This window comes from Procambarus clarkii, chromosome 66, assembly GCF_040958095.1.
Source record: "Procambarus clarkii isolate CNS0578487 chromosome 66, FALCON_Pclarkii_2.0, whole genome shotgun sequence".
NCBI classification, from domain to species: Eukaryota; Metazoa; Arthropoda; class Malacostraca; order Decapoda; family Cambaridae; genus Procambarus; species Procambarus clarkii.
The window spans coordinates 26004825-26029241 of record NC_091215.1 but is presented as its reverse complement, the minus strand read 5'-3'; the positions used below and the strand labels follow the sequence as shown (position 1 = coordinate 26029241).

At 36.8% G+C, this 24417-nt stretch overlaps 1 protein-coding gene and 1 non-coding gene across 3 annotated transcripts; one reads left to right on the top strand and one right to left on the bottom strand.

Moving 5' to 3' along the window:
* Positions 1-5610: 5610 nt before the first annotated feature.
* Positions 5611-22421, bottom strand: LOC123769163 (folylpolyglutamate synthase, mitochondrial). Of its 2 annotated transcripts, none has more exons than XM_045760157.2 (11): positions 22174-22421; positions 20209-20380; positions 18503-18696; positions 17242-17378; positions 15673-15856; positions 13252-13396; positions 11960-12093; positions 11625-11737; positions 9461-9606; positions 8870-9192; positions 5611-7612 (listed from the first exon to the last, which is right to left on the bottom strand). In XM_045760157.2, exons 1-11 carry the CDS (start codon positions 22321-22323, stop codon positions 7448-7450), a joined length of 1863 nt encoding a protein of 620 aa, XP_045616113.1. In that variant the 5' UTR covers positions 22324-22421; the 3' UTR covers positions 5611-7447. The 2 variants fall into 2 exon arrangements, with proteins under 2 accessions (XP_045616113.1, XP_069165999.1); XM_069309898.1 differs by having other exon boundaries at positions 18503-18748; positions 22174-22365.
* Positions 22422-23445: 1024 nt separating this feature from the next.
* On the top strand, positions 23446-23517 carry TRNAT-UGU (transfer RNA threonine (anticodon UGU)). Its single transcript has one exon. It is a non-coding gene; the product is annotated as a tRNA-Thr (tRNA).
* Positions 23518-24417: the final 900 nt, after the last annotated feature.

The following is a 24417-nucleotide window of genomic DNA, read 5'->3' as shown; positions in this document are numbered from 1 at the left end:
TCTCATTTGTATCTAATAGTCTGTTGGTGTTTTTTGTCCAGTGTATTCCCTTGTAAAACGGGCCATTCAGGGTTTGAAAATCCTTGACAAAATCAGAAAGTGATTGCATGTCGGAAGTTTAAAAAAAAACCACTCCCAGACCTTTAATCAGTATACTGTACTGTATAACACTGAAATTGTATTAGCAAATACAGTATAGTACACAGCATAGAAATTTAAATTTGGGTGATCAATAGGAGATTGAGAAAAGGTCTTTTATATTGAAAGACTTCTGACAAAAGCAGAGGACATAGCAGCACTGAATTTTGCAGTTTTATAAAATACTGTATCCTTTAGTGCAGTATCAGATCAAGAATTATGTCAAAAATTGCATGCCACACAGATAATGTGCTTATATGTTAATCCTAGAATATAGCTTAATGCTGTCTCACATTTCCACTCTAAAATAATTACTGGTGTAATACAGTATGTGGAACAAACTGCTTCCTTGTGTGTTTCTCGACATATTTGATCTCCAGTGCTTCAAGAAGCATATGTGGAGATATTTTTTATGGGAATGCATCACTCCATTGAATTATACCCAAGCAAATGTATTTCATATATTTAGTAAATCATGTGGGGTATTTTCAAGATACAGTATCATCCAAAAGGTTATGTATGTGCTCTTGATTATAAGAATACAGTTGCCATAACTGTCACCTTGTAACCTGTGATGGGGATATGTAATTAAAAGACAAGAGATTGCTTCAAGTCAGGTGGCTGGAGGTGCTTTAGTGTTAATTTCTCCACAGATTTGAGCATAATGTATTGTAATTTCATCACCATTAATATTAAACTTTAAATGCATGTATGTATATGTAATCTGTGTACTATATGTATGTATATATATATTTGGTTCATGGTTGTGCATTAATATAGTATGCATTAGAGTAAGATTCAGTAATTTAAAAGTACAGCATTTAATATACAGAGCAGTATAGTACAGTATGTACATCTCGGTTTTCTTTACAGTTGGATGATTCAGACAAAACACAATCTACAAAATGTTACATGGTTATACACAATGATTTGAATAACCCTAAAAAATGTTATGCCCCAAATGCAAGAAATGCTATCCATGTAGTCTTGCATTAGGAAGTAACTGGGTGCTCCAGTCAGAAAGGAACTTTTCATATACTTCACTGCACACTCAAATCACAATTTCTTCATTTGATTTTAGTACAAAAATGTGTGCAAATACAATTCTCATATTTTCCACTTTTTTGTTTTTTTTTTATAGAAAAGCAAATAAAAAATGCTTAGTTATACAGACTATCAAAATTAAACTGTACAGTTGAGGAAATTATAATGCATTTACAATTTTTAAAATGACCCTCAGGTCATTTTTACAAATACCTGTACACTGAAGTACTTATACATAATTTACAATTTCATATGTAACTACAGTATTTTAACTAATATATACAATATTTTGTGTGTGAAATTATAACCAGCTGCTGCTGTTACCTACATGGTGCACCTCCTTAATTCCAAACACACTCAAGGAAACACATCCACTTCATAAACTATTTTGGTCGATCAGATATTGCATCTTCAACATGAAGCCCAAGGCTTCCATTTCCCAGTAAGGCCACTAGCAATAGTGGCTGGTAATTACAGAATTGTATTTTTGTAATAATTTGCACTGAAATTCTAGCTCCAGCTGTGGCTCCTTATACATAGCATCAGCTTAATCCCCTTAACTGCACAGGCTATCTTAATGCATTGTCTGTCATGTCCTTGATTTTTTATATTACAGTATTATTATTATTATTATTTTTACATTTTAATTCAGTTTGCCTGGATGATAATTAACAAAGTCTCTATGATCATGGTTTAGCTGTAGTGACCGAGGGAAGTTGTGAGGCTTGAGGTGAGAACATGGGAATAATTTTGTCCGTTTACTTTCATTTTATTTATTTAATGTTTAGTACCTACATGTTGTACTGTATTAATTTGTCAGTAATGGCATTCATTATGTACAGCTTTGGAAAGATATGTATGTTCAGATTATGTGTATAAATATATGCACACCCTCTATTTATTCATACCAATATTATATACAATACATATATATATTATATTTATAATTACACAGCACACATTTTGCATGCAAATATATAAACTTGTACTGTACATGGATATCACTGATTTGCTGCTGTTAAAAGTTCACTGGTTCCTAGCATGGCCGCCCTGCTCAGTCAGTCACTGGATGCGGTGATGCACCAGTCATGGTCCACATCTTTAAACTAAGGTTGTAGGAAATTAAGGCACTCTGGATATTTTCCAGATATTGTATGGTAAACATTCGACAAAGGCCGCTAGTGTCAAATGATTCCTTCCCTAGAATGGGTGGGGCCCTTAAATTATGTCTGGGCAATTGGAGCATATGGGCTGATCACTGAAGCAATTGGAGCTGTGTAAGGATTAATATTTGGATCATATGTAATGTTTAATAATGACCATGGTAAGTCAGATAATGAAACCGATGGACCATTATCTTATTTTGTAATGTATAAGTGATTTGATTATGTTTTATTTATTAATGTAGTCTCATAAAGGGTTGTGAATATAATATGTGAACATAATGATAAAATATATAATATCTTGTACATTCTATTTTTATTAAGTTTTTACTTTAAAGTTAATATTGTATATAAATTTAGGTCTTAATGGTTCTATTTATGCAGCCCATTCTCTTGATTTACCTCAAAGTGCTAATCTGACCAGAAATGTATGAACCCAAGCAACCCCACAGAACCTACCGTTGCATAAAAAATGTGGATATTTGGAAAGCCACTACTTGTCTTAGCACTTTGTTATTTGTATGTTGGAGACCATAACGTACAAAATAAGCCATACTAGTTGAGAGGATAGGCTGAGACATTCTAGTTGAGAGATTGGGTTGTAAATGTTTATTCTCTGTTGGGTGGCGAGTGCATCAAGTTGTCACTCGTCACTAGCTCCATGTGTTCGAGTGCATCAAGTTGTCACTCGTCACTAGCTCCATGTGTTGTTGGTAGTTTGATTATCAAATATCGAAAGCAGATATTATTACTGTATACACAAAATGTCACCAAAGTTGCATCATAAAGCATTCATAGATAAATGATCAAAGAAAGGGAAGAAGCATTACGAGGCAGAAACGTGGAAAAAAAAGTGATCACTTGTTAATTTATACATTAAAGGTTGGACTAAACTAGTTGAAACCCTAAACCATTCTGTCCTATAGTAGTGTAATTTTAAATAATGCCTTGTAATGTACCAAATTATAAAATTCATCAAATTTTCAAAGCCTATTTTTCATAATCACTATTCATATTAAAATTATCTAATGTAGTTTTTACAAATAAATATTAGTATCACAGTGCCTGTGTTATTATTTCAAGACCATTTTCTTTCCACCTCCAGTACATTCCATCTTTTATATACTGTACTGTAGTTGCCAAGGCAATTCCAGTGTTTTGACATCTCATTTGGTGCTGGCATGTAATGAGTGCTCCTTTTATTGCCCTATCAGTATGCAAAATTTTTTGGAGTGTTCTATATTATCCTACAATATAATAGATCACCAAGGCAAATGGTTTTTGTTGATCTATAAAAAAACTATTACCTTCGACAAGCCGCTGACTTCCTGTCCTCGTTAAAGCCACTAGTGTTTCTTGGGGGAGCCCCTTCGGCTCCCCGAAGCTATCCGGGCTGATGTGGATGTATTAGACCCCTGGCATCAGTCAAAATGAATGGAGTTCTATGCCTACCGAGGACCACGAGCCAGAACCTAGCCTCCTCAGGGAGGCATGATGAGCAATGGCCTATATAAACCCCTGTGTGATTGGAAACATTCTTTGTCTGCCATCAACCGGGTCAGGCACCCTAAAACAAACCTTATCTGGTTAAACAAAATTGCTACAGAAAGTCGGACTGTTGGACAGACCCAGACCTCCGGTCTGCTCATGCTGGCTGTCATCTTCAGTAACATGTCTTGGGCTGACATTCGGCCATGGGGTTTTAAGAGGTCAAACAGGGTCCTGGCTGCTCACTACCTAGTCAATGTTCCCACCCTAATCAGGCATGTGTTGCACTGGGTCGGGGGTTTCAGCCAGTTGTCTCGGCTTCGAGTTGAGGAGCGAGTGGCGGCCGCCTCCTGGGTAAGTCCCTCTTGTTTTCTCTTTGTTTAAGTAGCTCCGGGGAGCCAAAGGGGCTTCCCCCCAGAAAACCAGCGTTGAATGTAATGAAACGGCACTTTCTGGGTGAGACCCAGAGGCTCCCTGGTAACCCCCTCTCCTTCCGGTCAGCAGTTTTCACGTGTTTGATATCCAGCCTCAGAACTAGGGTGTGGATAGCCAGCACAGGGGTCTAGGGCTAACACTTTCCCCTCCCGGGGAGGGATGAGCTATGCAGATGGTGGCGCGGTGAGTTGTGACGTCATGCTCGTTTTTCATTTGGGGCGTTCTGTCCAACAGTTCAGCTTTCTGTAACAATTTTGTTTAACCAGATAGGATTTGTTTTGGGGCACCTACCTTTCTGGGTACCTGACCTAGTCGATGGCAGACACAGAATGCTTCCAACCACATGGGGGTTTCCATAGGCCATTGCTCCTCGTGCCTCTCTAAGGGGGCCAGGTTCTGGCTCATGGTCTCCGGTAGGCATAGAACTCAATTCATTTTGACTGATGCCAGGGTCTAATACATTCATGTCAGCCCAGATAGCTCTGGGAAGCCTCCGGGTCTCACCCAGAAAATGGCGTTTCATTACATTCAACGCTGGTTTATTGGCCCTTCAGGTCAATCGGGTAAATATTGGTGAAAAGCCACCAAGTTATGGAGCACCTGTAATATCTACAGTATTATTAAATTGAATACTTTTATCTGAATATGAAAACCATACACTTGTATTGCATACATGTGTATTGCTTTTGGTGTCCCAAGTATCATCACAAGTGTGTAGGTAATTTGCAAAAGGTGGCATTATGCTTTATATGGATGGCTATACTATGTAGCTAATAGTAGTGCAAGAATTGTTTTTCATGGTCTATACGGAGAGGGCTTTTTTCTTATTAAAAATTTAATAAAATGGATAAAAACAAAAAATAATAATTCCTTTGTAATTATGCTCGAGATATCATATATAATATGTATAGAGAACACATTCAAGTTTCTTGGGCCACAATTTTTTTTTTACAATGGAGCAAAAAGTATATTTTAATTTATTTTCCCTATAAAAGTTTGTTTTTGTAGTATTTTTTAATAATATAGATAGATGGAAAGAAAGTTTTTCCTGGATAGAAATGCAATAAAATATGTAAAACATTAAACTCGTTTCTTTTCTATCCTCTGTGGGAACAACAATGCAAGAGGATACCATGTCAAAGGAGTCGGTTAAGTAGATATGGTCTTATAAACAAGCCTCCAGAAAACAATATTTACCCATATAAGTGTCTAGTACATATACAGTACAGGTATTGTGTACAGTATTTGGGTATAAAGTGTGCCCTCATTTTCAAGAGCAATTAGTACCTGTGGTACTTCTGGGTAACTGAAAATCCAGATAATTTAATAAAATATTCAAATATAATTTTTTGAACATTTTTATTGTTTATTATAACATCTACATGCTGAAAATACCTGTAATTGTATTTTAAATAGGAATACATCAATTTATATGTAGGAAACTAATAAAATTTTGGTGTTACAGCATTTGATACTGTATAACCAAGTGTCCTTTCTCGTCGGATTATGTCGATACTTCACAAATACTGGAATGGAGGTTAACCCCCCCCCCCCCCCAGTAACCTGTGCATGTGTCCAGAATCCGAGAACCCAGAAAATGGGGAACCAATCAATGGGAGTCGTATTGTAATGAATGCTCCCACTGGAATGAAACTCGTGACTTCTGAATGCCGGTTGGACCGGTAGCTCTTTGTTGTTACAAAATTTAGTTGACATTGAATGCTGTATACTTTTTGGGGGATTCATCAAGATAAGCATTATACCCAAACACCTGTACACTAAAACTATTATGCTCATTTACAACTTGATCAAGTATTCAACAACAATAACCTGTACACTAAAACTATTATGCTCATTTGCAACTTGATCAAGTATTCAACAATAATTAACAATTATTTGAAATTAATTCTACAAATGTATTGGGTATATATCAAATAATTTTATTGCCATATGAGAAATGCCCCTGTTCACTTAGCAGTAACCAAGAGTTAGGCAACTGTTATTGGTTGCTTCCTAAACAATCTTAATGGATTTCCTGTTTCCCAAACATGGAAAACCATGCTCTCCCAACAGCATAGTTTTCTCCATGTCTTATTTCTCTTGTTTAGTACTATTAGTGGATCATCTGGTTTCAAAGAGATCAGAAGTGGCACAGCCGGAGGCTTCGAGCCCGCTCAGGAATATACATTACAGTATAAGGAAAAAAAAATCAGATTCCATTCCAAGTGGAGTCCAGTGTATCTAAACCATGTAGTAGATTGATTGATTGATGAAGATTAAGCCACCCAAGAGGTGGCACGGGCATGAATAGCCCGTAAGTGGTGGCCCTTTTGAGCCATTACCAGTATCAAGAGCTGATACTGGAGATCTGTGGAGGCACGACTGCACCCTGCGTGACGGGAGATGTCTCCCGGACCAAGTGGTGACCAGATGGTGCCATGTAGTAGGTTTCACTAGAAAGACCCATCTTCCAACACTAAAACTCTTATTTTCTAGTCAATCTTTTTTTGCCAAACACATCACCTGCTACACTTAATGGTACTCTTAGTTTTTGCACTCGATATGCTTACTCAATAGAATAGAAAATCATTCTATTTTCTCCATTGTATATAATAATTGTAGCATATGTGGGCTATCTTCTATATTACACAATTACACTAGCATAATCAATCATATTCACATCTGCATTTCATTCATAAATTTAATCCATCAAACATTAAAATTATCATCTCTAACATAATTTTTCTTATTCACCAGTTAATATTTTTCAGAGCTTATTATTCCCACTATTTTTCTGCTTAAGTAATCTTTACACAATTTCACTCATCACACTCCCTCCTTTCTTGGTTCTCTATATCCTTCTGTTTACATTTAAAGAATTAACTCTTGCCATTTTCACATCCCATCCAGCACTTCCTTTCATTCTTCTACCAGTTTATGCACCATAAAGCATTAAAATAGTTTCTCGAGAAACAAAAATAGTACAGTAGTCATTGAGAAAATCAGGAGCCATGAGGAGGATTTGAACCTATACACTGGGTAATCCCAGCCAATGATGAGTCTACTAATTTTCTCATTGATACATCATGTTAATGTGATTTCTTTGTGCATTAGTAGTACTTGTTATTCAGAAGTTCAGCTGAGCAAAGGCAGATTAATTTTCTGAAGATTCATGGTTGTCAAGGTGCTCCTGGTGACGAATACTGGGCATAGTTGTTGAGAACAAGGTCAGTAAGTGAAGGGGGTTTGGTGCGAGCAGTACGAGTGTGCGTGGCACTTGACAAACCAGGATCTATTACCCCGAGGACTCCTCCAACTAGATGCAATGAGCCTGTCACTAATATCTGTAAGGAATATATATAAAACGAGACAGATAAGAAAACCCTTATTCTATAATTCTTGATTGCTCGCTAATGATGTATTGTACTGTATAGGAAACAACATGGATAAACATAATAAAAATCTAGAAATGATTTTAGTAAGAATATAATAAAGCTTGTGATACACTTAAAAAACTAATAATTATTGAGATGAAAGGGTATCAATGACATTTCTAAATTATTTTATGATCTGTTGGTCTAGCTTCAAAAAATAAAATAAAATAAATAACTCGATTCAGTTCTAGAAATGAGTGATAAGTGTTTACAGCAAGTTGCAATGATAACCAGGTGACAATTGTTAGAAAAAACAGTGCTGAATGTAATGAAATGTCATTTTCTGGGCGAGACCCGGAGGCTCCCCGGAGCTATACCGGGCTGATGTGTATATATTTACACGCTCCTGTGTAACCTGTGGTGACGTCATGCTTGTTTGCTTGTTTTCTGACTTGGGAGTTCTGCTTGCTCGTTCGCCTTTCGGTTTGCAATTTTTAACCAGTTGTAGTTTTTTGGGGGATTCCTACCTTTGTGGGTGTCTGACCTGGTAGATGGCAGACATAGACTGCTTCCATCTACATGGGGGTGTCTATAGGCCATTACTCCTCGTACCTCTCTGAGGGGGGGGAGGGGGGGCCAGGTTCTGGCTCGTGGTTCCCGGTAGGCTTGGAACTCCATCAACTGACTGTTGCCACGGTCTAATATACTGTATACACATCAACCCAGTATGGTCTGGGGAGCCGAAGGGACCCCTCCACAGAAATTACTATAAACATGACAGCAGATGGAGTAATGTAACTCTCTCAAACATACTACTCTTTAAACAAGTGTTTGTTCATTTGATGCATCACGCTATTGTGATTTCTGTGTGTAATGAAGTAAGGGCGGAGAGGTAGAACGGCCTATTGACATAGCACGAGTGTATGGGGAAGTTGTGTAAAACCCTGGTTTGTGTCTCGGAGAGGCTGCAGGATCTAAGTAAGTTCAGTAGAACTTCTGGTTTCAACTCTTTTGACCATGTCGTAGCTCAGTCAATTAAGGCAGCATCTGGGAGGCTCTCGGACGTAGGTTCGAATCCTTGTCACGGCCCTTGAGGATTTGTTCATTTGATGCATCACACTATTGTGATTTCTGTGTGTAATACTACACTTTGACCATATTTGGGTTATTGTATGCATATCCATAATGTGAGAAAATATAGAAATGAAATATGAATAAATTACAAACCTGCACTTGAGTAGCCTCTTGTAACCTAAGTGGTGGTGGAAAAGCTGGAGGTGTCAAAACCTCCCCTCGGAGATTAGAAATACGTTCACATGATAACCACATGAGAGCATCACGGATGCATGGAAATATTATACTTGGCACATCCGTTGCTAGATTTAAATTATCTTCCCGTTCACTGACTACATCATTTTGCGTTTTCTGCATCATTTTGCATTTTGTCTTACATTGTTTACCAGTCTCTCTCACAAGTCTGATCCAAGAGTTCCTTTGCCTTTCACTTCGTAAATGCATTTCATCAGAGGATACCGAGTAATTTGCCTGATCTGCAAATTATGACAAATATGACAATCTCATTTAGCAGTTGTATAGGGATAATGCAAATTTTATTATGTTTAAATCTCTTACAATCTTAACTTATTCTGGTCAAAATTATTTATGAATTGAGCATTTCGTGCATATACCGTCAATCCTTAAGAAGTGGAAAACAGGCCACATAAAGCACAATATATCTTGTACAAATTATATATAATGTAAAATAGTGACATCTGTTGCCATTGATTTGACATACACCAAGATTCACTGAAAACTCACCAGATGATGAACTCATAGTTGTGGTGACAAGATTGGTTGTGAACACAGCCAAATCAAAATTACAGGAAGCCAAGAACCGTAGCAGAGATTCAGGATCACGATCGCCAGTAGAATTGAACAGAAGCACACGGTAAGTTCTCGTTTCACTGAAAATGGAAGATAAATATATATATCATATTTTACAAAATGCATTAATGTCCTGAGGCAATATATAAATTACATATTATATGTGAAAAATGTGACATTTTTTCCATTTCCAATAGTGACTATTAGTATTTTCTCTGTCATTTATTTAAAACTTGAGTGACAATCTTTCCAAATAATTCTTCTATCATAAAAATCAAATGTTACGTATAATTTAATAACAGCACAATATTTTTGTATTACAGTACAGTACTTAAATTGTGGAAAATATTTACAACTATCCATATCAATTAAAATATAGGGTTGAAAATAAATTCAAATAATTAACAGAAAAGTTTGCTTGAATATTACCCAAATACAATACAGTACTAGCAATTTTCTATAACCTTCATATTATTTTAGAGAAAACATAGTGTCAACACATCTTGGATAGTCAGTGTAATTGGAGTGGAATTGATGTGCACAGGAACAACACAAGGAATGGGTGAGCATGAAGAACATTAGGGGTAATAAAGAGGGGATAAAGCAGAGGCTAATAAGTGAAAAAATTATGGAAAATACTGTACACTAATGGCAGCAGATGTAAGAACCAAGCTGGTCATGAAATATATGAGGAAGTTAAATAGGGAGAAATCAGTAATAATTAACAGCGTACTGAAGCCAGTGGGCGACCAGAAACTACTACCAGGATTTCTGTAAAATTCAAGAGGCAAATCTGGTAAACTGAACAGGTACTTTAAGCTCAGGATGTTTCAGAATGGAAGGAATTGACCAGTAAAGCTAATACTTAAGCACGGTACCGAAGTGAAACATAAAGGTAGGAAAAAAAAACTTGGGGACAGAAAGGCATCTTGAGGTTATGTTGAGATGATTTCGGGGCTTAGCATCCCCGCTGTCCTTGACCCGGCCTCCTTTTTGTTACACACACCCCCAGGAAGCAGCCCATAGCAGCTGTCTAACTCCCAGGTACCTATTTACTGCTAGGTGAACAGGGGGCATCAGGGTGAAAGATACTCTGCCCATTTGTTTCCGCCTCCACCGGGGAGCGAACTCGGAACCTCAGGACTATGAATCCAAAGCACCGTCCACTCAGCTGTCAGGCCCCTACCCGGCATACCACGAACTGTACATTAGCCAGGACATGTCCAACGATAGGAAAGTAAGAAAATCTAGGACGAAAAGCATATATACTATTATATGGTGCAAGGGAAACCAAAGAAACTGCATAAGCAGCACAATGAGGACCAGCAAGCCAGGCAGCAGAAAATGCAACACAGAAAAACAGCTTGTTGAAACATCCACTCAAAAGAAGCAGACACGAGTGAAGAGCTCAATATGCACTCAACCCCCCATTTAATATTGCAACTGGAACAATTGGAACCACTTAAAGAATAAAACTCTCAGAAATGACTACAGGCAAACGAACACTCGAGCAAAACCAAACTATTCTATTAGAGATGAGTAGCATTAAAATTCTGTACATATATGCTGATGGAATTACAGAGAGGAGGATAGAATTACAATAAAGGGTAGTGGGAAAACAACCACACAGCATCACAATAATGGAGATGAAACAGAGAGCATGTAATAGGAAGGGAGAGGATGAACAGGGTGTGGAGGTGTAACCCTGCTGCTACAGCTGCTCTGTAGCTTTGTAATAAAATATCACAGGCTACATACAAGATAAGGCAACAGCTGGGAGCATGCCAACAGTGGTAGTGATCATTTACAACCCCCTCATCCAAACACCACAAGGCTCAAGGAGGTGTATGATACTGTAAATGCATTGCTACCCATTTACATTGAACACTAGTTTCTCTTAATACCCCTAAGACTTTTACATCTGAATTAATAGAAATAGAAAATCAAAGGAAAGAAATATAAAAGGTCAAAGAAAATACCAGTAAGTATAAAAAAAAAATCAGAGGAAAACCATTAAGAGGCATTAGAATGCAGTTATAAAAGTTCTAGCACTGAGATGATTGGACTTCATCAAACTAGAATTCAGATTAAAGCTTACTCATGCGATGTATGAAGAGGTACAGCTTTCATAAACCAATCTACACATGCTTGCATGCTGGCAAGTGTGTGGGCTCCATCTATGAAAAATGTAAAATGGCCATATGACATCACCTGAGGAGTAAAAAAAAGATATAAAAATTATTTAATTGTTATTTTAAAGTTTTAAACATCACAATTTCCAGGACCCACCCATTCCTAGAGCCCGGTAGGCTCAGGAATCTGTACACCAGTTGAGAAGCGGGATCAAATTGTCAAAGCTCAAGCCCTGCAAGCACAACTAGGTGAGTGAGTATTAAGAGTAAGATATTCATTACTGAACCATGTATAGCTCACCTGAGTTCTTCCTGGCCAAACTACAGATTTAAGCCCACATACTTCTTCATCGGCAAGCATGAATGGCGCAGCAATCTTAAGGTCTTCATGAACTGAATGTGAACCATCCATACATTTGATGGCAGCATGGTTACCTGATATACAAGAAAGTGTTATAACACTGGTACCTTGGCATTTGAACAGGTCCAAACTCATTCAATTCAGCACTCAAACAATTTATTTGAGAATAAAAATGCTCGGTAGCTGAACATTTGCCCAGCACTCAAATGTAAACACATGAACAGACAAGTCAGTTTCCCAGAAGCTGTCATTCAGTGCATAATCCTATTAAACTACTCTGTAAACTTTCTCACATTTTCTTGCATATTTTTTATATTCTTAGCATAAATAAGTCACCATGGCTCCTAAGAAAATTAGTGACAAGCACTAAACAAGAAGAAACTAAGTTAGAACCATGATAGAAATGAACAGAGAACTTGTAGCAAAATATGAAAGTAGTGCCCAGCAGTCTGTTCTTGCTACCGAGTTTAGTATGCCTTAATGCCTTGGATGTTTCACCGATTGTTTCATCCCTTGTTTTTCTTTATTTTAATACACAGAGAACTATTATATCCATGTTTGCATCATACATGTAAAACCCAGACAATAATGGTTTAAATCATCATATGACAATGACCGCATTCCCCTAGTAACATTCATAATAACCACATTCGTTCCATGAAATGGTAGCAGGATTTGTTTCATGGGTCAAGGTAAGCTTCATTATATCCATACAGACCTATTTTATCCATATTTGCTCATACATGTAAAACTCCTGGGACAATAATTGTTTAAATCGCCTTTTGATGATACGTAACCGCAGTCCCTTACTGATCATCAATAGATCATAATCACAGCCTAAGGGCTAAATTGGAATGCTTAGTGTACAAAATATTATAAATGAGAGGAATGCTGACAATAAACAGATAAAGTATATACATATATATAGTTCTAAACATTTCAAATTCTCTTTCTCATTCTACAACACTCTTTGAGTTTTATATTCACAGATGTATTTTTATGTTTACCATATACATTACTTGTGATTATCTAGTTACTAATTGTACACCAATTTTGTAATACAGTATTAATTTTCTGTTGTATGCTTACTATACCTATCACTGGTAATAGTAAATATAGTAAGTAATTATTAAAAGAAGGCATGAATATCATTGGTAATAGAGCATAGCTGATTTTGGTAAAGTTAATGACATGTATGCAGAAACTTTAACTTATGAAACTCTAAATATTACCTTTAGTTTGGGAACTGATCCAGTACTGAGAAAGCTGAAGAGCAAGAGAAGCATTTTGATATTGGACACTTCCTGCCAAACCTAACTGCAGAGGTCGTTTACCCCATCCATAGCTCTCAAGGGGAGGTACCACATACAGCTCACACTGCAAATGTCAATAAAACAATGTCAAAACATCCTAAGGGCTTCCCCAAGCTGTCTGCAAGAGCACTGCACTTTTTGTTTTGCAAAAAGATATTCCAATCATGGTATCTCCATTTTGCTAAAAAAAAATAATCTACTGTATATCCTTAATTTTATCTGTTTAATACATTAAATTTCTCCAAAAAATTATTCCTCCTCAAATATCATCAACAATACAGTACTTAGCAACTGCAATTAAAAATAAATACTAAATTAAGCAAATATGATTTTATGTTAATTCATTATTAAAATTGATATATAAACACAATTGTCTCTTTCAACTGTCAACATTGTATAAAGTGTATACAGTATCCACTCAATTTAACGGTCTCTTTTATACCGATCTGCCGGTATTAACGACCGGTTTGGGAGACCGGTATCTGGAGCCTGCTATACCGGTCTGCGGTCGATATTACCGACGGTCGGTATTGGGTTTGTTGTGGCATCAGCGTCCCCTCACATGGCGACCAGGCCACCGACCTGGATCGTCCAGAGTCATATATTACATCTTAATTTTCTTTTAAAATGATTCACTTTAATGAAGAAAATTGTAAATTATTATTAATAAAATATTTTGAAACAGTTTTTATTAAGCAAAAGTCTTTGTTTTCTTATTAAATACCTTTCATAGTATAGGCACTAGGTATTTTTTTTTTCCCACGGACCTAGAATGTACTCCGCTGGGCCATGTGTTCCCATTGTTTACTGTGAACTCGCGCGGCTAGCTTCAATTGTGAAGGATATTACTGTACAGTACTGTAATTGTGATCTTCTTTTTAATTTACAAAATGCCAAAAGTTACCCAAAGGAAGCGCCTGACGGTTGCACAGAAGCTGGAGTTAATTAAGAAACTTGATAAAGGATATTCTCATGCACGAGCAGCAGCAGAGTTTAACATCGGGAAAAGTACAGTAAGTGACATCAAGAAACAGAAGGATACTCTATTAAAATATGCCTACTACACCACAGTCTCCGTGGTGTAGTGGTAAGACACTCGCCTGGCGTTCCGCGAGCGCTATGTCATGGGTTCGTATCCTGGCCGGGGAGGATTTACTGGGCGCAATTCCTTAACTGTAGCCTCTGTTTAACGCAACAGTAAAATGTGTACTTGGATGAAAAAACGATTCTTCGCGGCAGGGGATCGTATTCCAGGGACCTGCCCGAAACGCTACGCGTACTAGTGGCTGTACATGAATGTAACAACTCTTGTATATATCTCAAAAAAAAAAAAAAAAAAAAAAAAAAAAAAAAAAAAAAAAAAAAAATGCCTGAAAATAAGTGTACATACAGTATGTACCCTGTATACAATATAAACAATATAAAACAAGCGCTGCAGAGGATGACGTAATCTTCACAGCTTCGTAATCTTCAGCTTCATTAAAAGTAAGTCAATTTACCAATTTTATTATAGTATTACAAGATATTAATTGTTTTTTTTCAACCAAAGCTACATATTAGTCTCTGCAAATGTATATTCTATCGTCAGCAGAGAATAGGTGAGCTCAAAATATTTCGTCTTGGCTAGCTCTCAGTGACAAGGCTCGATCGCCATTGTTATGGCATGGCCGCCACAGCGTGTGTTGTAACATTAAAAATACATTACCTGCACTGTTCAGGGTAAATCAAAACACATGAACATGCAACAAAAGCTACATATTAGTCTCTGCAAATGTATATTCTATCATCAGCAGAGAATAGGTGAGCTCAAAATATTTCGTCTTGGCTAGCTCTCAGTGACAAGGCTCGATCGCCATTGTTATGGCATGGCCACCACAGCGTGTGTTGTAACATTAAAAATACATTACCTGCACTGTTCAGGGTAAATCAAAACACATCTCTAAAATATTATTGAGAAAATATTAACTTGCTGATTGATACATGAAATATTTTGCAATACAAAGGAATGAATCAATTTTTTCCCACCCATCTGGGCTTGATCAGACCGTGTTCACACATCATCCATGCAGCAGCCAACAACTGGCTTAATCGTCGGTGTGGCACTAAATTGGAATGCAATTACACAATGAACTTTATTTAATTTTAGTTATACAGTATAAAATATATCCTACCTGAATGTTACTTGAAAAATTACCCGACCCGACTTAACTTCGGAAATAACGGAGCTCCGGAAATAACGACTAGGGTACAGCCCCATATAGGCCGTTAAATTGAGTGGATACTGTAATTATAAAAGTACTGTACAGTATATTAAAAATTAATAATACAAGCAAAACCTACCTCCTTCTCCCTAGCCCTCTCCATCAATACAGGCAAAGAGGAGCTCTGCTGCTGATCCACAGTAAATGTTGGAGCCCCAGGCTTCATTATTCCTGCTTTGTGCCATGCAATTGACTCGATTGTGTTGCCTAGGATGGAGGTATGGTCAATATCAAGTGTAGTTACAGCACAAACCACAGGATTTCTGAAAGGAAACACTCAGAATATTCAAGTGTAGAATAGCAGAGTATTCTTGTACTTCTGTTAAGGTAACACACAAAACAAAACTGAAGACTGAACAGAGCATTTAGGGGCTGACTACAATGTAGAGAAACACCTAGTTGAGAGTAGACTTTATTAAATGTGTAGTTCCCCCCCTGTAAGGGCTTCGTCAAATGTAATAGAGAAACACAGTGCTAACTGCTCATAAAAGAATAATAATAGGTGGTGTGCTGACATCAGAGAGGTGAAGGATTAAGCAAAATTATATTTTTTAATGTATCAATATACCAAATGAGGTTGCACTGCAGAATTTTCCTCGATTCTGCCCATCCATTAACATCCCTGTCTTCCTCTCCTCCTACTCACAAATTTACTCAAATACATTTTTCACACGTTTGTCATCACACATTTATTTAACACACCTTCACACAGACATCCTCAAAATAATTTTAGATTGTCTTTCTGTAGGAGAGCTGACAGAGAACCAAATTAACGTTAAGTTGCTCACGTATCCAATCAAAAATTTTCTTAAGTGACTTCATGCACATAAAATATAAAAATATAGTATACCATATATATAATACAAGTTCATCTGTATGCGCACTCATGCTTTAAGTTTGAGTGTGTTCTATTTCACTATTCTGTTTACTGTTGGAGGTGTTCATCATTGATTTGCTCGATAAGCATATCATTCTTTCACGGTTCATTGCTACTTGAGCCTAAGACTTAGGTGTTTGGTATCAAGCATGAGTGCATTCAGTCATTTTACTCTCAATCATATTTGATTATGGGTTATTTGGTTTCACATCAGGTAATGCCTTGGCTCAGCTTCAAGGGGTTCTCTTGCCTCTTGTTGCCAAGATTATGACAACTAAGAAGCTAATAATGCCTCAAATACTGTAGTGCATAAAATACTTGAAACCACCAGGCAAATTCAAACTTAAGTTGTACAGTATTGTTACAATTATCAGTGCCATAATTTAAGAATTTTTTTTTTATTAATAAGCTAAATACAGGATTTAGCTCATACCAGTTTCATAGGTAAATTAAGACCTTGAGCAGGATGATGCATAGTACTGTACAATATTTCTGCATTCTTCTCAACATTTCTCTTTAGTAGCCTATCAAACCTTCCCAAACTAATGATAAAAAGATACTATACAGTAATATCAGTATAGACACTGCTGTCATCTTTCTTGAATATTAATTTCTACACATTTTGTGCACCATCTATTTTAATTATTCTTAACTAAATGGAGCAAAACAGGTATGCCAAGCATAACAAAAATACACTGAAAACACAGTCAATTTTGGTTAAAATTAACAAATTCAAAATATATATATATAACAAAATCATCACAATCTTACCTAACAACATTAGTACAGTCATACTCTCCTCCAATGCCTACTTCGAGGACAACAACATCTACTTCTTCACGCAAAAATATTTTAAATGCCAGGACCGTCAGAAATTTAAAGTATGCTGGCATATCATTTTCATTTTCCTGGAAAAATAAATTTTACACAAAAATTAAGAGGCCATTATTAAAAACTTAAACAATAAGCATAAGATAAATTTCCCTCACACCAAATTTAAGATTAACCATTTTAAAGAACAAGTTATATTTGCTGTGAAAGAAAAAACACTGATACCGTTAAACTGAAGAGATAGTAGCAAGGTTCGAGATGGTGGGCAAGTGGAAGTGTCTAAATATTGGAGAAAAGGCTATATTGATCGAGAAACTTTAACAAGGCTGTGAAGATAAGCATTTGGCAGAGGCTATTGGGAAAAGCCCATATACAAAGAGTACCTGACTCTCCTGATAGGAAAAGACAGGATTTTCCCTAGCAAAGAAGGAAGATCAATGGCCTTACTTAGGATGGTATCTTCAGGTCAATATGAGACCCGCAAGGAGGATGCTTAGGAACCACCAACAGAGGAGGAAACTGTGAAGTTTGTTACTGCAAAGTGTCCAAAGGGGTAAAGACAGAAGTTGGCACAAAGTGGCAAGCAGCCTGTTTACTATCCTCAGAATTGGATTCTAAGTATGGTAAGCTACCAGTGCTCTTAATATCCTATAAGAAAGTATATGAGCACATAAACAATCAGCCGTCTGATATGTGATTGACCAAGTCAGGGTTAACGTGGATCAAAGTCCACTCCCAGAAATGCTTGCACACTTAAGGGTGTCTGAGAAATGGATACAGTTCCCAAATAAGAAGAGTGACAGAAGCAAAGGGTGTGGCTATTAAATACAGAAAACACAACACCAGTCCTATAAACAAGACATTCAAATAAAAATCTAGAGGGGCACATTCAGCCTCAGAATCACATGCAGAGTCAGCATGCATTGGCTCCAATGATGTGTATAATTTGGTGTCCATCACCAGGGCAATGGAGCCACTTAACATATTGGACACCTGAATGTTTAAATATACCAGCACTTAGTAACTAATATGTTTGGAAATATTTGTCAAGTAATTTTCATACCATTCTGCTTTGTGTGCAGTTAGTATTAATTAAAAATCATGTGCTGTACTTCAAGATAATTAGTTAAATCATCATGAAGACAACTACTGTAATGCATATATGCCATGATGGCAAGATAAGTAAAACATGCACAAATACCTTCTTAGCAACAAGTCTATCATATACGTCCCAAAAGTGCTCAGTGAAGTCCTCTTTTGGTATCGGTTGGCCATTGATTCGTATTCTTTCACGAACAGCAACAAGATGGGGCGAGGAGTAAAAGCCAGTACGGTAACCATGCTCTCGTAAAATGCTCTCAACAAAGGCACATGTGGACCCTTTGCCCTTGGTTCCTATAGACAAAAAATACAGCACAGCACAGTATAGGACCAATAATACTGTACACTGTGGTAACGGTGTGTAATTACTGTACTGCAAAAAGTTTGTATTTTTTGTTCTAGTCTTCTTTTCAATAATGGAAAAACAAAAATCTACCAGCTCTCTCTCTACAGCCCCATGTGACATTCTATGATCCTGTATCAGAAAAGATATGTTAATGGGATGCTGCTGTTTAATAAGACATATTACCTTTCCTCTCCCATTAAGTTCCCTCGTGTTATGAGTACTCTTGCGCTGTTATAAGCACACTTATCTTTTTCAGTGTAATTACCTGGCAAGTGTTTATGAGTGCAATAGACAAATCAACACAATTTTTTATAATTATAATAATAATATACATATAATTATAACGAATAATATTGTAGTGGTTAGCATAATTGGATCACAATCAAAAGTTTCCATGTTCAATTCCCAGGCCAGGATAGAAACAATTGGGAAAGTTTCCTTTCACCTGATGTCTGTTCACCTAGTGTAATAGCACATATTTTTCTACATATACCCTACAATATTGTCATTACTGTAAATGGACTTGTATATTAACAAGAGGATGTGTGTTGCTCTGTTGACATTTAGGTGCTGACATCTAGTGGGACAGCCCATCCTCCTGTTTAGGTAATACTGTACAGTACTTACTGAATTATTATAGTAACGATGAGGATTATCGTACATATACTGGTATTGATGCAAAAGCCAATTAGAAATTAGAAATTGGTACAATTGAATTTGGACAAACCAGAAAAGTTTTTGTACTGATGTTGCAAAGAAAACTTAACCTTCCCAGGTCTAATTCATGCTATCTGAGGTACTTAGCAAAAATATATATACTGTATATATATAGAACATTTTCAATATACTGTACTATATAGTACATGTATGTGCTATACTAGTCTAAGGAATATTTAAGTTTGGTTTTTAGCTTTATTTTTTTGGACTGTATAAATACTGTAGTACCAAATTCTACTATATAATTGTTTCATTACGTCTATATATTTACAATGGTCCACATAGATACAAAAAGTACTATCTAAACCGAAGGATGGGTTGAGTGGGAATTGAAGGCATCACCTAGATGGGTCAACTAGCAGTCAGCAGACTGCTGCTAGGCAGTCTCTGACACTGAGTAGCGCATGAAAGGTATTTTGTATGTGCTAGACGAATGAACACTCTGGAGGTCAATCTTTGCTGGATAATCTTCCATGTCCAAGAATGACCCATTGTGGACGATACAAAAGACCCCCCTCTATGCAAATTCAAAATGTCAACCTATCCTGGTTATGTTCGGTTCTGTCCTTGAGAAGAGCATGATATTTCATAGGAGGAGCAATTTGGGTGCAATAGGTCATAAAGGTCTTATAAGCAAGTTTCATATAATAAAAGTATTAGTTTAATTTCCATTATTACTGTATAAATTCAGAAATATAAATACTTTATTGAACAGAAAAACGTTTGGAGCCATGTTCTCTTACCTGAAACATGAATGATAGATAACTTGTCAAGGTCGTCTAGTGATACCCCACTTCGCTGCAAAAACCTCTCAGAAGACGGTACATTCTGTGAGACTGCAGAATTTCGCTCCTGGCGAATGCGAAGCAAGGTAGCAGCATTGGACTGCAAGCTATTAAGTGTCCTTACAGCATCCTAAAAATACAATTAACATACATATGGTGAACTTTTAGTATCAACAAAATATTATTTACATTTTAAATCATTTTTAACTTGGGAAATTAGAAATGAAAAATATTATGAAGTATCCGAAAGAAATAAATACTGTACAAAAATTTGCAGGAGGAACTGTTTATACAAATGGGTCAACGCATGCTATGCTTTGTAATGTACAGTGCATACATACATACATACTGTACATGAGTATTCACCCATTAAATCAACAACAAAGTAGTGTAGCCTCTGTCATTCCAATCTATGATACATTTATTTGCTACTGTACAGCACATATATAACTGAAGAATATCTTTGATTTGTATAATACGGAACAAATTACTGAAATTGACCAAAAATTATTACAAAGGAAGGATCATTAATTTTTCGTTTCCCACTGTCAGGGACTAGGCACGTGTTAGCCATTTTTTTTTTTATGAAAATCATTCAAGCCAACAAATGACCATACCCAGAATACAACCAAAATAAATTTGAATAGTCAAATTGTACACAGGTGATTTACACATACGTAGCTCATTTTCCAGGTGTTAAAAATGTATATACAGTATGATACTGTATTGTTGGGTTAGGCTGGGCTAGGAGAGATTATATTGGTTTCAATACAGGAAAAAAATCTGCTGTGAACAATCTTGGGTATGAAATGACCTATATCCACCAGGTGAATAGACACATCAGTTGTAAGGAATTTGCAGGAGAAAACCCTCATGCAAAATGCACATATCACAATGAGGGATTTAAGGCAATGTGCCCAAATGACGTGTTGCCTGGGAATTGGGCTTAGAACCAATCAAATTTAATAATAATTTAATAATTTTAATAATTTTTTTATTTAGGTAAGGTACATACATAAAGAGATTTTACAAAGTTTGTTGGCTTTAAAGATAGAGCTAGTACATACAATGCCTAAAGCCACTATTACGCAAAGCGTTTCGGGCAGGAAAAACATTAATGACTAAAGCTTAAAACTAATGGGTAAAAAGAATAAAAAGAATAAAAAGAATATAAAAAGAATATGAATAAGAAGAATATAAAAAGAATATTGTGAGCTATGCTATAAGTCTATAAATAAATAAATAAATAAATAAATAAACCACCCTCATATATAATGTGAACTATATTTTGTTCATTTACAGTATAATCCATCAGCAGGTCATTGGGTATTGTTCTTATATACACACACAGTTCTGATGGGGACAGTCTATCATACACAGGCGTTTTGACAAAGATCTTTTTTCCAAATGTTAAAGTTGAATATTGTTAGGTTAGGTTTTAAAATCTGCTGTTGAACCATTGTGGGTACAAAGTAACCTTTGTTAATTTTGGAGAACTCATTTCATACATATAACCTAAATTAAAAAACATTTAGTATTGTAATCATTTGTACAATATATATTATATAATATATATATACTGTATATATATATAATATAACATATATATGAGTTGTTACATTCTTGTACAGCCACTAGCAAGCATAAAGTTTCGGGCAGTCCTTAATCCTTAATTAATAACAATCTTTAATCCTATGTTCCCCGGAATACGACCCGCCAAATCGTTTAACAACCAGGTACCCATTTCACTGTTGGGTAAACAAGGGGCTACAGTTCAAGGATTTGCGCCCAGTAAATCCTCCCCGGCCAGGATACGAACCCGGAACAAAGCGCTCGCGAAAAGCCAGGCGAGTGTCTTCCCACTACGCCAACGGGGGACTGATAATCCTTAATCCTCCAAGAAAAACCCAAGGCCACGTGTACCTCATATTGTCGCTCCACATCACTGTGGGGGAGCCTGGAGAAGGCCCTGAGAGCATGGTGTTGGGCCATGGAGGTGGTGGTGGTGGTGGTGGTGAGGGCAGTCTTGAGCCAGCGCCACTGACAGTAAGACAGCCTCGTCAGCATCACCATCCTCCCTCCACGTGCTGCCAAACACCTGCTCCAAGGCCGCCAGCTGGCCCGCCCAGGCCTACAAACCGCACTCACAACTACCTCTGTACTTAATTTAGGATTGTCTAATACATTTATTGGCCAAACTAATAAGTAACGTTATATTTAGCTTATTCATGTGTAACTTAAACAATCAATTATCTGGCAACCGCTAAATTATTACAAACTATTTAACCGCGCTGAATCACACAGTTAGTTATTCTGTATGATGCTAAATCGTTGGCATCAAACGATTTGGCAAATCGCTGGCATATACTCGCTACAATATAAATAATTTTAGACTAAATATTTATTGTATTAATGTTATGGTATCCTATTGTTGGGAGATACATCAAGGTACAGTCTTTACGTCAATGACTTACCGACCCAGGACGCAACCCGAAAAAGTTACCAAAAGGTTGTATTTAAATGGGAACTGTCACGCTGCTCTGGAAAAAGTGCAACACAGGGCAACAAAAATCATTCCAGAGCTAAGTCAACTCTCGTATCAGGAACAACATTGCAAACCAGGCATGACAGGGCGAACTTCATTGAAACCTTTAAAATACTTAACAATTTGGAAGATGCTGATATGGACAATTTCTTCAAAATGACAGATGTGACAAACAGGGTTAACCAACCAACCTCTCATTAATCTAATGGCAGAGGCTACATTTATCTCTGAATTTCTATCACCAATACTCTTCAGATTCAGATCCATCCTCATTATCTCAATCATAGCATTTCTTGGGCATTATAAGATAAATCTCATGACTTAATTTGTACCTTCTCCAACTTGCCCATCCTACCTTTACTAAAACAAGAAATTACAGGTGCAGCATAATCAATAAGGGATCTTACAGTACTCAGGTATATCATTCGTAGCACAGGGACTTCCATTCCCTTTCGACAGCATACCAAGGCCTTCAGAGGTTGTAATCTCTTCCGAAATTGTCCCAACAGTCTGTTCATCTCGGCTTATTTTCCGTCCTGCATTATGCATCAAGTTTAGACATGTATCGTAACAAAAGTAAGAATGAAACAGAGCGTAAAATAACTCGAACTTATATATGACTTTCTAAGTGTTAAATACCATTTCCATCTGCCTCCTTAGCTCAGGGGCAGAGCACTGGTCTTGTAAACCAGGGGTCGTGAGTTCGATTCTCACAGGGGGCACAAAGTGTTTATGGGTCCTGTGTTATGGCAGTGTGGCACGACTTACAATCAAGGGTCACGGGTTTTAGTCCGGGGCCTGGGACTAGTTGAGTAAGATTTCTATTTACATTATGCTTCTGTTCACCAATTAGTAAATAGGTACCCTGGAGAAGCAACTAAAGGCTGGCTAAGTATACAGTCTTCCTATTCACAACAACGGATGTTTATATAAGAAAATAGATATACCTAGCATTCGAGACAAAATATTAACCTAACACCTATGTGAGATGGTATCCATACAAATGAGAATGAAACTCTTGTTATGTGTATTAATAATGTTGTTTATAATGAATGTTACATCATTTGTAGTATCTATTTTGCATGTTGGGGGTTTTAAATGCTTGAAGAGCTGACTTTGAATCTCAAAAAATTACTTTGCTGTTTTTCAGTGCGTTAGTGACAAGTTGTAGTGCGCTAAATCCGTATGTGTGGAGCTAAGCCAATTATTCAGTCTCACACTTGCACACTTTTGGTCTGTGTACATCTGTTGTTTTTGTATAATCTACAGGCTGCTGCAGTGCGACCTGTTGACATTTGAACAGACCCATCAGCGTAAGCATAGTGTTTATGAGGCTGTAAGTTATTGATAAAGGAATGAATAGTGTCAAGTTTTGTTGCTTTGGGGAGTGCTAAGTTTTCCTTACTTTTTTTTGCTAATGGGCGTGTAAGACACTTGTATTTCAGGGAACAGATATAATGGAATATCATTAGCTAGTTCATAGTATGCAATATGAATATTCAGTTTAATGAGTGACAACACTTCTACTAACACAAGGTTTCAGACAACATGGTGAAGTTGATGCCTTTCCCATGCTTCCAGCAAATAAAAATAATGTTAATTATCTCGGCTATCAACAGAAG

What these genes read in the sequence shown, in the direction of transcription:
- LOC123769163 (XM_045760157.2), bottom strand. Translation starts at nt 22,323, where the DNA reads ATGGTGATGCTGACGAGGCTGTCTTACTGTCAGTGGCGCTGGCTCAAG. An exon ending in CCTCTTCATACATCGCATGA is followed by an intron (nt 9,607 to 11,624) that starts GTAAGCTTTAAT and finishes TTCCATTTTCAG; the next exon opens with TGAAACGAGAACTTACCGTG. An exon ending in AAGAGGCTACTCAAGTGCAG is followed by an intron (nt 7,613 to 8,869) that starts GTTTGTAATTTA and finishes TATTCCTTACAG; the next exon opens with ATATTAGTGACAGGCTCATT.